The 13511-nt window shown below is 43.8% G+C and overlaps 1 protein-coding gene across 2 annotated transcripts in view; it reads left to right on the forward strand.

Annotated features, from left to right (window-relative positions):
- MICALL2 (MICAL like 2) overlaps nucleotides 1-13511 on the forward strand; it is a 62820-nt gene that overhangs the window by 17951 nt on the left and 31358 nt on the right. For both annotated transcript variants that reach the window (XM_083153082.1, XM_083153083.1), the window contains exons 3-4: nucleotides 6491-6539; nucleotides 7755-7896. In XM_083153082.1, coding sequence (XP_083009208.1) covers nucleotides 6491-6539; nucleotides 7755-7896 — 191 coding nt within the window. The remainder of the gene's footprint in view (nucleotides 1-6490; nucleotides 6540-7754; nucleotides 7897-13511) is intronic.

The following is a 13511-nucleotide window of genomic DNA, read 5'->3' on the forward strand; positions in this document are numbered from 1 at the left end:
GCTCCCCCCTCCCGCACACACCCGGCGCTGCTGCTGCAGCGCCGGGCTCTCCTCCTCCCTGCACCCGGAAGAGGATCAGTGCAGGGAGGAGGTCACAGGTCCGGGCAGCACAGCTCTGTGCTGCCCGGACACAGGTGAGGGGGGAGGGGGCGATGCGGGGGGTCGCGATAGAAGCCCATTGGCTGTTATGGGGCATCGCCAGATTTTTCTGCCGATGCCCCCCGCCGCGGTAACCCGGCGGGGGGTGCTTACAGCATCCCAAAATGCTGTAAAAACCCGATAACAGGGTTTTTACCGCATTTTTCGCTTAGAGAATCTCCCCCATTATGCTCTGGATGTGGCAGAGAAGCGGTTTGGAAGTGAAGTGCTGCGACAAGCCTTGGCTTAAGGAATTGTATTACCCTCCCTACTGCTTTGGTACATCCCAATGTAATGGCTGCCATGAAGTAGGAAGAAGAAAGCTACGGATTATACTTACAATAATTCCTTTTCTTTGGAGTACTTCATGGCAGCCCATATTTAGCTCTCCCTGTGTATGTTTTTTTCCATAGGATCTGGAGCGGAGACATTCAAAGACGAATGGCTATAGGGAGGTGCTGAGCTATATAGGGAGGAGGAAGAGGAGGAGCATGATCCTGGGGTGAAAAAACTACCTGTCTAAATAGAATGAAGAAAGGGATGAACCCAATGTAATGGCTGCCATGAAGAAAAGGAATTATCCTAAGTATAATCCGTAGCTTTCCTATATAAGGTAACATTACAGGTCATTATGATGAATAAAAATGTTTGTTTGCCAATTTTGACAAATTCACTTGGCACTCAATGGGTTATAAGCATCATATTCTATTATTATAATAAATGGGGTGTTAACACAGTAATCCTAAAGATATATCTTTTTTGATCTAAAATATGGAACTAATGTATTTAGTTCTGTTAATCTGCGTTCTGCTACAGTTTTGTTTTAAATGAATGTTTAATAAAAGATTATCCCACCACATCAATACAGGCAGCTAAGTCTTCCCTAACTGCTACTGCAATCTGATGTAGGTTATAAATCGGATACTGCACTCTGTTGAGCTGCTGTGACCAGTAACCCTGCTTTTAGAATCTTATGTGCATATTATTATATTATATTAAAGTCCAGATTTTTTAGCAGGATCTATACTTACTTTAACACTTTGTTGTTGAGCTGCTGAAAAAAGTTCCTGAAATGACAAGTGTCTCATTTAAACAAGAATGGATAAAATAAGTAAGGGTGTATCCTATCGCTCGTGGTAAATTACCACACAGCAAAAACTCGCTTTTACAGTGATTATTAGTCAGATGGTATTATCGGGTTATACAATTATAGCCCTTTTTTACCGTGTTGTCAGTTTTTTGTCTTTTTGAGATGCTTTCAGCTCAAAAGCCGCCCAGTGTGTACGGGGCAGCAATGAGTGGTTAACACTGATCCCGCATCATCGCCGGCAGCTGCTGCTCATCTGCTGGTATTACCAGCAATGAGCAACAGGGTGGACGGCTTTCCATAGCGTCCTGATATAATTGTATCAGTGTAGTGCAGTGTAATATGCTGCCATTTCCATCAATAAATCCCCAAAATAATTATAATGTCCATGTTCCGTCGTCGTGGAATCATTATTTGCTTCTTTCTGTCATGTAAAAGGACTTGGAACCAAAACATAAGTCAACTTGATACACCATGATCCTATTCTTTTGAACGGTACCGGCAATGGGTGAAGTTACTAAAGGAAGCGCTTAATTGCAATTGAGCAATGGGTCAGAAAGCGCTGCAGTCCCGTTACGTAGAACAGACTAAGACAGAGGGCGTGTTCAATGTCAGCCGGGCAGGAAACTATGCGATGTAGGATAAAACCACTCTAAAGCAGTCTATTTTGAGTGGTGGGGTCCACAAGTCAGAAGGCCTTTCCTCCCACTCAGTATTTTTTCCTGTTATGCCAGAGAAAATACTCTGAAGCTGACTTGTTCTTCACGTCTAGCTGATATCGCACAGCTGCGCTCTCAGACAAAAGAATCTGTTTATCAGATGTTCCAAAAGCTTCATGTTCTGTATACAGTATTGTGGCCACTGAAGGGACATCTCATTTATTTCTAACTCCCTGCAGACCCAAGCAAGGGATAGACACAGGAGCAGTCTGTGATGGGTTTTTTAGTTCTTACCATTATTATATTTAACAATTTTTATGTTCTCGGAAAGGTTTAGCTTTTTTATATTTCGTGGTGGTGGCAGCAGACTACTATTATTCATGAGCCTAATTCAGACCTGTTCACTACACTACGTATACTCGCAGCCTATTGAACAGGTCAGTGTTGCACGCATCCCCTCGGTAACATGCCAGCCGATGTATTCTGAGAACATATCCCCCTCGCATGTGACTGAAGGGGAGAGAAATCATTAAAAAAAATTTGTGTGTTGATTGGTTCGTAAATGATAAAGTCCAAAATAAAAATGAATCAAAATCGTTGGCGACCTTATAAACTCATGGCGACCTTATTGCTTGTGTCAAAGTTTCGCCTATGTCGGCCTATTGTGTGTCAGCCATCCAGATACCACTTCAGTGAAACCTGTGTGTTCTACTCCAACACTCCTAAATATTTGTAACCTCAATACCATAATCCTGTACTCCCAGCTGGATCTCCTTACCCTTATTTATCAAACACAATATATTTAGTCCATCGTTCCCATTTGCACCTTAGTTTCCCATATCCTACTGAGCTCATTCTGGTGCCATATACCACCACATTTGCCAGATACACGGCTGCCCTCTACTCTAATTATAGAAACTGATTTTGTACACAAATTCAGTACTTGGGTCTGTTCTCCTGCCACAGATCTGATTGGTCCTCGCTCTGGAATTGTCAGTACATGCTGTACCTGCCAGGAGGATGGTGGCATTTGTGGTTTCTCTGCTGTTTGTGTTGTGACTGCCAGCAATGATGTGGCAGAGACTGGTTCTACAAAACCTGATGGGAAATTATTTCTTTGCAGCAAATAAGGATAAAGCTGGCTGTGTATAAATAGGATGATGTATTCTTTCTATACGTGGCTATACAAGCGTTAACCGCCTTGAAATTGTTCCTACGTTGTGTAATCGAAATAAATGTATCTGGAAAAAATTACCAGCACTCCAATCATCATTAAACAACTAAATTCTTAATTGCTAATAATAATAAAAAAAAAAGAAATAGCAAATAGTTTTATTTATAAACACTGTATAATTTTGTGGTTCAAATAAGTAATTATTTTTAAAAAGTTTGTGGCTTTTTGTTTTTCACCCCACTAAAACTGATTTTAAATGTTGTGGATTCGCCAGCCCTTGCCCAGTGTTCCTTGTACCCAGAATGCACCTTGGAACTGCTGCTGCTGAGTGGTTGATCACAGCTGATTACTCTGCAAAGCTAATGGTATTATTTCTTGGACGTGTAGTGCAAATCGGTATGAGAGAAATCTGGGCAACTGCGAAGGCCGCTGCTCTGTAGACCCTTTGGAAACGTTGGCACTTGGGTATTGGTTGAGCCCACAATCTGGCTGACGCTATAGGTAGGTGTTGTTGCTTGCGTGGAACAAAGTGTGTATCTCAGAAATTCCTTTAGTGAAATCAGTTTAATGACCCTGGTAGGCTATAAACCCTAGAACGTGTGTGAGATATGCCCTTTGTAGTGGACTGGACTTTCTCACGTCTACGTTAACCTGCTCTAGTACAACAGCTAAACATACACCATGGCTTGTATTAATATAACCGCGCAAGGTGGACACCTGCTGTAACCCATAACATTCAATCAAATTATGGGCCCGATGCAGACCTGATCGCATGGGTGCAAATTCGTAAGGCCAGCGTTGAGCTATGCCACCGCCCGCTAGAGTGAAATCCCACCTTGCGAGTTAATGTGATCGCTGGGCGAATGGAGGTGTACAGCTACATATCCATTGGCAACCGTGCAAATATGTCCAAAACCCATCGTACAGGGCTCCTCATCGAATGATTTTTACACTGGGTACAAACCATCACAGGCTCAGAGTGGCCAGGGACTTACTCTGTGGTGTGATGGAAAAAGGCATATTAGGCCTGGAGCTGATGTCACACACCCTCCCCTTTAGTGCTCAGGCACGCCTACAGTAGCATTTTCCTGGACACTCCCAGTATTTTTTCTGGCACGCCTGCTTTTTTTTCTTAGCACTCCCACTAAATGGGCGGTTTCCACCCCCACACTCCTACTTCCTGTCAACCACCTTGCCAATGGCGTGCGCATAGAATTTGTTGCAGTGCTTCATCGCAAGACGGGCTTGCACCAGCATACTGTAAACCGTACACATGTGAAGTGTATCGATAATCGCCGCCGTGGGAATTGTCAGCCATACGATCAAATCTGGAATCGGGCTCTATTAATTTCGCTGCACAAGATTCCGACGAGTGGATCTCTGCTTGCTGTAGATTGCAGCGTTTCTCTGTGCACCATTATTAAACACACTTCCGTGGATGTCGTGTGTCTTTTTAAAGATTCTTTAACTTTCAAGAAAGAGAATGAAACCTGTCCTACTAGTACCGTGTTTATAAAGCGGGATGATCAAAGGACTTGTGAGTGATATGGAGGATGTGAGTGAGGAATGAGATACTGTCGCTGGGTTGTGTAGGAATATGATTGCCTAATATCCTTATTATCTGGCAGTGTTTCCCATTGTTGTGATATCTGCGCATTGTTTGCATGTCCGGTCTCATTAGCTGTGAGATCTTTATCTGTGGTGCTGTCACTCCTACATTGTGGCACTCTCCATGGACAGAGATTTTACAGGAAGCACCTGGGTGGATGCTATAGGATGGGACAATGCAATATAATTTAAGCTGTGACTTTCTTCTCAGCTGGTAGCCTGGCTTCACAACGCCAGTGATTACACGGCTAGTGAGTAATGTGCTCTCTGCAGAACTCTGATATGACCTGCACCAGCTCCCACGATTCAGAATTCTGCCGTCGTCATGGTTTTTATACGGCAGGCTTTACAGATTTATATCCTTCCTTTTTTTATGATTATCAAGCTAATATGCCGACGTTAATAAATGTATAAATCTATTTTGTGTCTGAACTATCCTGTTCCCATACATAGACGTGGTGCCGACGGTTTACATATGCAAGGTTACGTGCTATACATCTATCATTTATTGCTGAATGTCCGTTGTGGATGATATTTTGTTTCTACATGTCCTGCTAACATGACATAGCTGGGTATGTCTGGCAAAAATTCCAGCGTCACTCACATTTGTTATATAAATTCAAACAAGACCTGTTGTGTAAATAAAAAATAAAAAAAGATTATATTTCCTATATAAGACAAACATAAAAAATAAAAAAAGATTATATTTCCTATATAAGACAAAAATAGGTCATTATACTTGCCTATTTACATCTATTCTGACAAATTCACTTGACACTCAAAGGTTAAGTAAAGAAGCTTGGTTTTCTATTATCCGTCGATCCTACTAACCCCGAAAGGTGCGGATGATTCACGAGTTGTGAATCATCACGACACTGGGCGCACTTTACGGCAGGCCAAAGTAGCTGAAAAGGTATCGCACCTCCATAGGGGTTTGAGCAATTTTTAGCGAATTCGGCCCTGCGAAGGGTGCCAGTTAGGGTTCATTTGGGTGCCGTTTTCAGCGTTAAAACTGCATCCGAACGGCAACTCGCACCCTTCGGGTATAATAGGATCGACCCTAAGTTGGGAGTTCTGTTGAAGATAGTATGTTGCCCATAGCAAACAATCAGATTATATCTATTTCCAGAAGGTGCTAAATAAATAAGAAGTAGCGTCTGATTGGTTGCTATCAATCTTCAATAGAACGCCCTTCTTAGTAAATGTACCCTAGATGTGTGATCAGTGAATTCTGGATTTTGCCTGACTAGAGTTTATGTACGATTATGCTGCTCCGGTCGCCTTGGTTCTGGAGACGCCGACAGTTCCAATCCATGCTCACGATTATATCTACTGTTAATGCAGCTGACCTTGGCAGCTAAATTCACAGTAGAGCCGCCATTTTCCATCTGGTGCCCCAAGCAACATTGCAGCTGGAGCCGCTCAAACAACGTGGTGATGGGCCACTGCGACTGTTGCCACGGGGCCTAGGCCTTCACCTATAGCTATGTCCAAGGCCGACTCTGACATCCCAGACTGTCTGCTTAGGAGCATCAAGGAAATGTAGCATCATGAGAGTTGGGTGATTTTCCTAAACTGCAGGGTTTCCAGGCCCCATGGAACATGGCACCTTCGTTTATTGGGGGGGGGGGGGGGGTGTTATTGTTTCTAACTGTTGTGAAGAATTCACACTTTGGGCTTTATCATGCCCAAACATTGCATGCAAAAACCCCAAACATCGGGGAAGGGGTCTGATTCGGCCATAATTGAACATCACTGCACTGTGTTTATGCTATTTGTAGCCATCTATGCTTTAAGGCTAATGGACGTTTTTCTTCATTTCAGAAACTTCAACTCTCTGAGTAAGGAGAATGTGTATGAGAATAACCACTTGGTAAGTTGCCCTTTTTTCCCCTCATCCGGCCACCCAGTCTACATAATGCAATGACAAAGGATATAAAATAGAGCTACTGTATGTACTCGCTAGTTGATTATGTTGGTTTCTCCCTATACAGTACTCCTTGTTCTAAAGCTAGTAGCCCTCTTATAATGAGGAACATTTCCTTATAAGCCAAGTTTTCTTACGTGTTTCTTTGAGTCAAGTATTCCAAATATTTAGTGTGTTCATGTTTTCAAAGCCCTATCCCCTCTGCCCTCACAAAATGTTTCTGTGCATGGGTGTGTAACAGGGCTAACCGTTCTCGTTTTGGAAACGCTCCATAACCTTCTACCGTGCCATTATGTCATGATAACCTTGCTTGGCCAAAGGAGAGTTAATTATTGCAGATGCACTTAATCCATATTTAGGATTCATCTGAATACTCTCTTTTTTTTACTAAAATCTAAGCCAAGCACTGAACAGAATCTGACTGCTAATTTACACATTAACATGAAGAATTCTAATGATAAAATCTAAATGTCTTTACCCTTCACAGTTCTAACTGTCTGTGGGCCAGATGCTCAAGCTCCTACCTGCCATGTCACAGACAATGGGGCAGATGTATTATAGTGGCGCTTATCGCGCCGCTATAATACTTCCTGCTTCACCTCATTAACAAAGCGAAGCAGGAGAGGAGACCTACACTGATGCGCTGTCTACTTCTCCCTGGCCGGCTGGACTGGGCATGAGCGGGATCTCGCTACTCACGTGAGATCCCCAGCGCAGCCCAGAGCCAACAGCAGGGGCAGCGCTGTCCCTGCTGTTGAGATAGGGTTTTGCCAGCCTTCTGCTGGCGAAGCCGAAACAGCATAATTTAGATAGCCGTGCCGATATGGACAGGGGCGCAAATTCATTTGATGGTCGCAGGATTTCTCTCCCCTTCGGATGTAAAAGTCGGTCTGAACTGAACGCCGAACACAGGGCTGGACTGACGTCATGTGATAATTTCATATTTGTTAACTGCTAATTAATGCCGCCTTATTTATTGATAAGGCCGTAGTGCAATGTTTATTGAGCTTTTATACTTGGCTAATGTCTTTACACAGCAGGCTGATTGACTTCCATTCTCCAGCTGTCCTTGTGGTAAAGAACCGGCCAAGTAATGACAGTCTCATTGTTCTTGTAATTCAATGTGTCCCATGAGTCCTCTTCTGTCTCTCCATGCTGCAGGCTTTCCGTGTTGCCGAGGAACAGCTGGGGATTCCGGCTCTACTTGATGCTGAGGATATGGTCAAACTACGTGTGCCAGACCGGCTCAGCATTTTAACTTACGTGTCCCAATATTATAACTACTTCCATGGACGCTCGCCAAGTACGTCACCCACATTAATGCTCTGTCCATACATTATTTTTAGCCAACTTTTTTTTTTGTGTATATCAATATTGAATCTTTATTACATATGTATGCAGCATTCTGTTTTCAGTAGTTCAGGATATGCAGAGATCACTTTACAGTTATTTTTACAAACTTTAATCAATGCAGAATTCTGTCAAACAGTTAATACAGTGGGTGTATTAATCAAATTATACACACAAGAAATTAGTATGGTATTTTATTGGAATTAAGAGAACTGGACATCGTTGACCGATTATGTACCTCAGGTACACACTGGATGACGGGAGCAAGATCTTTCCGTACGACCATTTTATATCTGGAGTAAAAAAATGGACCCACAATTAATTGTTGGATGGTTGCACCAAATGACCAGGAGCCAGATGTACTAAGCTTGAAAAGTGATAACATGGAGAGTGATAATGCACCAGCCAATCAGCTCCTACCTGCCATTTTTCAAACACAGCTTGTGACATGGCAGGCAGGAGCTGATTGGCTGGTTGTTTATCACTCTCCATTTTATCTCTTTTCAAGGCTTAGTACATCTTCCCCCCAGATTTGTATCTGTAGAAATGGGTATGAATCATTGGGTGACCAGCAAGTAGGTCAACAAGCATTAGGTCGACATGCACGAAGGTCAACCGGTTCATTAGGTCGACATGGGGAAGTTGCTGGTGACCCAATGACCGTATCCCGTAGAAATGCCTTAAGTACTGTACAATGTGTGACCCATCAGAAAAATAGTTCCTGACCTGATTCGAAGCACCAATCATATTGTAACCAGCAACGTACATCATTACTTACCTGGGACCACTTATACGGAGTAGCTCTCCCAGTTGGCAGGACGCTCTTGCCATGGTGAACTTTTTATATTCCGCATAGTGGTGGAGAGTTTCTGATAAAAACTGATCTCTTAGATTGGGGTTTTATCGTCTTGATTTCTGGTTTGATCGTTAATGATTTGGACCACAACAGGTCTCGGCACAGTTAGCAAGGCTAATTTACATTTTTTGAATCATTTGAGACCAAATGATGTACCCAAAATAAGTGATGGCATTTTGCTGGCAATACTCCTTTACAACCAGTAATTGAATTGCCCCCATTGAGTCCTTGTACTCAGGCCTGCACATAATGTAACCAAGCCTTGTTGTATTGCATCCTAAACCTTCAAAATATTAAAGGATAATGACATCTAAAACTAAAACGTTACCCCGAGTGAGCTTTAAAAGAGCAAAACTACCTCCTTACCTGACACAGGCCTGATGGTGCCTTCAATGAATCTAATGGCCCACTTCACTTTTCTTTTCCGACTTTTTCCTTTCTGAAATGAACCAGCGATGTGTCAGAGCCCCTCTCCCTCAGCCTTCTATTCATGGATTTCTTAAGAGACTGGGAAGGGAATCGCTCAATGCTCAAAATTACTGCTTTGCAATATACTTCAGCTTTGAGCTGTGACTGTTTTTAGCCTACAAACTCTCCAATCCACCCCCACTGCCTATCTGCTCCTACCTCCAATCTCTGTCTTCACAGCGCCCTCTATCCATATTTGAAACCGATTCGTGTCCCTGCAAAAATTGCTTTCATTTTCTGTTATTGCCTCTTTTTAGCAAATAGTAATTTGGTCCATTGAGTGGCCACTAGTGATCAGTGGCAGTACTTCACCTCACAGAGGTGAGGAGTAGTTAGCCTTTTAGATATACAGGGTGAGGTATGGGAACTTCCATTTTTTTTGAAAATGAAATAAAAAACTGCACACGTTTCAATACTCTTTTTATTAGGAATTTTTAGCCTGTCACACAACATGGGAGATTTGATGTTAGACCGTTTTACAAAGGATTTACAAAGGATTTTTTGTAAATGTCGCCACGGGCATCTGCATGTTTACGAGCATTTCTGATCAGGAACACGGCCTCGCAGGGGAATTTTTGAAGTGAAGACGAAAGGCACGTTGCACAGTGATGACCGTTTGGCCATAAGAAAAATACGCGAAAGCATGCTGCTCCCTTGACCAAATCATTATTGCGTCTGAAATGGGTGGGGACACAAACCTACCATCCAGCCCCTTCTACGGAGCCCATTCCCACCACTGTGACCTTCACTAACTTCACCACGCCCCTATTAATAAAGAAAGTTTCCATGCCCCACCCTGTATATAGATACCTACAATCAGCTATTTATTTTCCCTGCATGGAACTATTAGACTGGGCATCGATACTGATCTGTGTTGAGGCTAAACGGTTATACCACTTTTACACCAAAATCCCAGATCTGTATTTGGAACACTGTTCCAATCAGGGTTGGATCCAGGATTTGCCCTGTTTACACTGAGGTGGAGACCCGCAGTATAAACGGGGGCGGCGCTTGGAGATCGTATAGCCAATCGCCGCGCTGGAGGCAAGCCCTGCCCCCAGCCTCAGTGCACCCCCTACCCCCCATTCACCAGGTGAATGGATGCTGCACACAGGCATCCATTCACCTCCTCCCCGACTCTGCTGCTGTCTGCCCAGTACAGTAGACAGCGGCGGAGGCTGCGTGTGCCCCCCGCTCAACCTCCAGACTGACCGCAGGACACGGCGGTCCGGAGGTTGGGCTCCCACATTGCTGTAATCGGGAGTTCGGTCGGATGACCCAGCATACCCGTTTACACTGCCTTCTATCCGGGTTCCAGGACCTGGGTAGGATTCGCGGGCAAATGGACCCGTTTTTTTTTTTTCAGCTAACCCTTTTACACCGATGGTGACCCAGGTTTTTGCCTGTGTAAAAGGTGTATAATAAAGTTCTTTATGGCAGAAGCGATCACTGATTTTCAGCGATGAATTGTCATTTATGCTTGTACCGTGTGGTACTGGATTAATATCTGAACGCCAGAGGTATTTTTTTATTTGTTTATTCTTTTTAATGATCTGTAAATAGTTGTATTAAATTGGCCTCCTGTATAACTTTTCAGGTCACACATTTATAATAGGCTGCAGAATATGTTGTCTATTAATAGTTTTTAATAATTAAAATCCTATTGCATTATTAATATGCCATACAGAATTGTTTAGTTTTCAGAGCAGAGGCTGTACGGGCCCCTCCTCTGTGGGAAAGCCATATCCAGTTGAAAGGGTATGAAAAGAATCAGGCTCTCGAGAGGATTGTTTTCAGTTGTTTTCCTCACACACAGGGGGGAAGAGACTGTCTTCTATAGCGCGGTGGTTAAAGGAATGTGGTCGCTGCTGACAAGTGACCCCCTAGCTCCGACCTCCCGCTTTTATAGACCAAGTACATTGCAAGAATTGTACACCAGGAAGCTGCGCCACACAGCCCCCCATGTTAAAGCCACCAGGCGAAAAGTTTTAAATGCAAAGTTTCCCAGAAGTGACTCTGTGCAATGATAACATATGTTTCTGTAGAAACAATATGTTACAGGCCTTGAAACTAAGTGCTAAATAGTTAAGACATTTGGAACATGCTGTAACTCCGCAGCTTGTACTGAAGTCACCCTTCGCTGCGTTTGATTTAATTATCCTTGGAAAAGTCCCTCGGAGCTCAGAAGTTGCGGGAAATCCCAAGCTGTGGAAATGTTTACTTCTCTAACCAGACATGTGAACCTCATACACTCTTCATTGGTGGCACATGAAATGTGATTACAGAGATTCTACCGCTGTTATGAATAATGTCCTGCTTATACAGGCAAAGCAGAATGTTTGGGGACTTTGGGCAACAGTAACTATTATTATTTTATTTTTTAAATCGTTTTTGGTCAAATTTGTTTTACGTTTGTATAAAACGGAGAGTACTTTTTTTTTTCTTTATTTTCTGTGAAGTAACTGTTAGCAACCTTGCATATGCACAGGAACAATAAAATGGAATATTCAGAATAGGTTAAGCGGCCTACACACGTGGCGATTTGTCATGGCCAGTGTCCTCCAGTGAGAACACTGGCGATCTGACTAAATCTATCATGCATGCATGCATGATCTACATAACCCAGCGATAGTGGAGCACTTCGATATGGCCCCTACACACTGAGCAATGTAGGGTAATTTTCTAAGCGATCTAATCAAATTAAGTCAGATTGCTTAGTAAATGACGCAACATTGCTACATGTGTAGGCCCCATTGCAATGAGCCTGAGTTGTACAAAGTATTGCTGTAATGGTGCCTACATACGTAGCGATTTTGTGTCCTCTTCGAAGCAATCTGACTTGGGGCCAGATGCACTAAGCTTCAAAAGTGATACAATGGAGAGTGATAAACAGCCAGCCAATCAGCTTCTACCTGTATGTCACAGACTGTGTTTAAAAACTGACAGGCAGGAGCTGATTGGTTGGTTGTTTATCACTCTCCATTTTATCACTTTTGAAGCTTAGTGCATCCGTTCCTTAAGCCCCGCGCAACACTTTCGCCGGGCGATGTAGATCATTCATGCATGATAAATCTAGTCCGATCACCAGTGTTCCCACCGGAGGACACTGGCCCTGACAGATCACTCAGCACACATCGCTGTGCAGTGCTGTGTGTGGAGCGATCTAGCATCGCTCAGATCACTCTGCAACATCGCCACATGTGTAGGCCCCTTAAGTTTCAGTTCAGTCCTAAAATATTGTAGTACACCAAAAATGATAACCCTTTCCTCCTTACAGGCAGGGGGGAAGATTCTCTAAACAAGAAATGCGGAAAAAAACCCGTTATCGGGGTTTTTACCGCATTTTGGGATGCTGTATGCATCCCCCGCCGGGTTAACGCGGCGGGGGGGCATCGCCAGAAAAATCTGGCAATGGGCTTCTACCGCAACCCTCCGCCGCCCCGCACGGACCCCAGCCGCCCCGCATCGCCCCCTCCCCCCTCACCTGTGTCCGGGCAGCACAGAGCTGTGCTGCCCGGACCTGTGACCTCCTCCCTGCACTGATCCTCTTCCGGGTGCAGGGAGGAGGAGAGCCCGGCACAGCAGCAGCAGTGCCGGGTGTGTGAGGGAGGGGGGAGCCGCCGGGACCTGCTGGGACCCGGCTACTCTCACCGCAAAGGGCAGCTCTTATCACAAGAGCTGGCCTTTGCTATAATTATCGCATATGTTAGAACATATGCGATAATTATAAATGCGATGGGCGGCGAAGGGGGGCGGAGATTCTTAGAGAATCTCCCCCATGGTCAGTCCGGTTCAGCAGGCGTTATTACAGGTTATATAGGTGTATCCAGAAAGTGCTGAAGTTATTCACAGCATAAATCACTCTAGTATCCTCTCTTTATGTGTTTTTTTTTTTTTTTTTTAAATATACAGATGTGTTAAGCTGTATACACACGGTAAAATGTTGGCTTTGACTATATAGTCAAAATCGCTTTGCAAGTTAGTCAAAATTGCAGTGTTCAGCCACATGCGATCAGGATGCGCGGCCCCGCAGCATCGGTATCGCATAGCTAAATAGACTGTCGCCTCTAGAATGTATTTGGCCTAGGGCCAAAAAGCAACATAGTGTAAATCTTAAGTGCACTTAGCCAAAATTGGATAGTCAAAATTGGCCATTATCCTGAATCTCACTGTGTGTACACACCATTAGAAGAGACGGCCAGAATCCAGTATCATTCCTTAGTCTATAGTCATGTGACTGATTG

Source organism: Crinia signifera, chromosome 7, assembly GCF_055691185.1.
Source record: "Crinia signifera chromosome 7, ASM5569118v1, whole genome shotgun sequence".
Classification (NCBI taxonomy): Eukaryota; Metazoa; Chordata; class Amphibia; order Anura; family Myobatrachidae; genus Crinia; species Crinia signifera.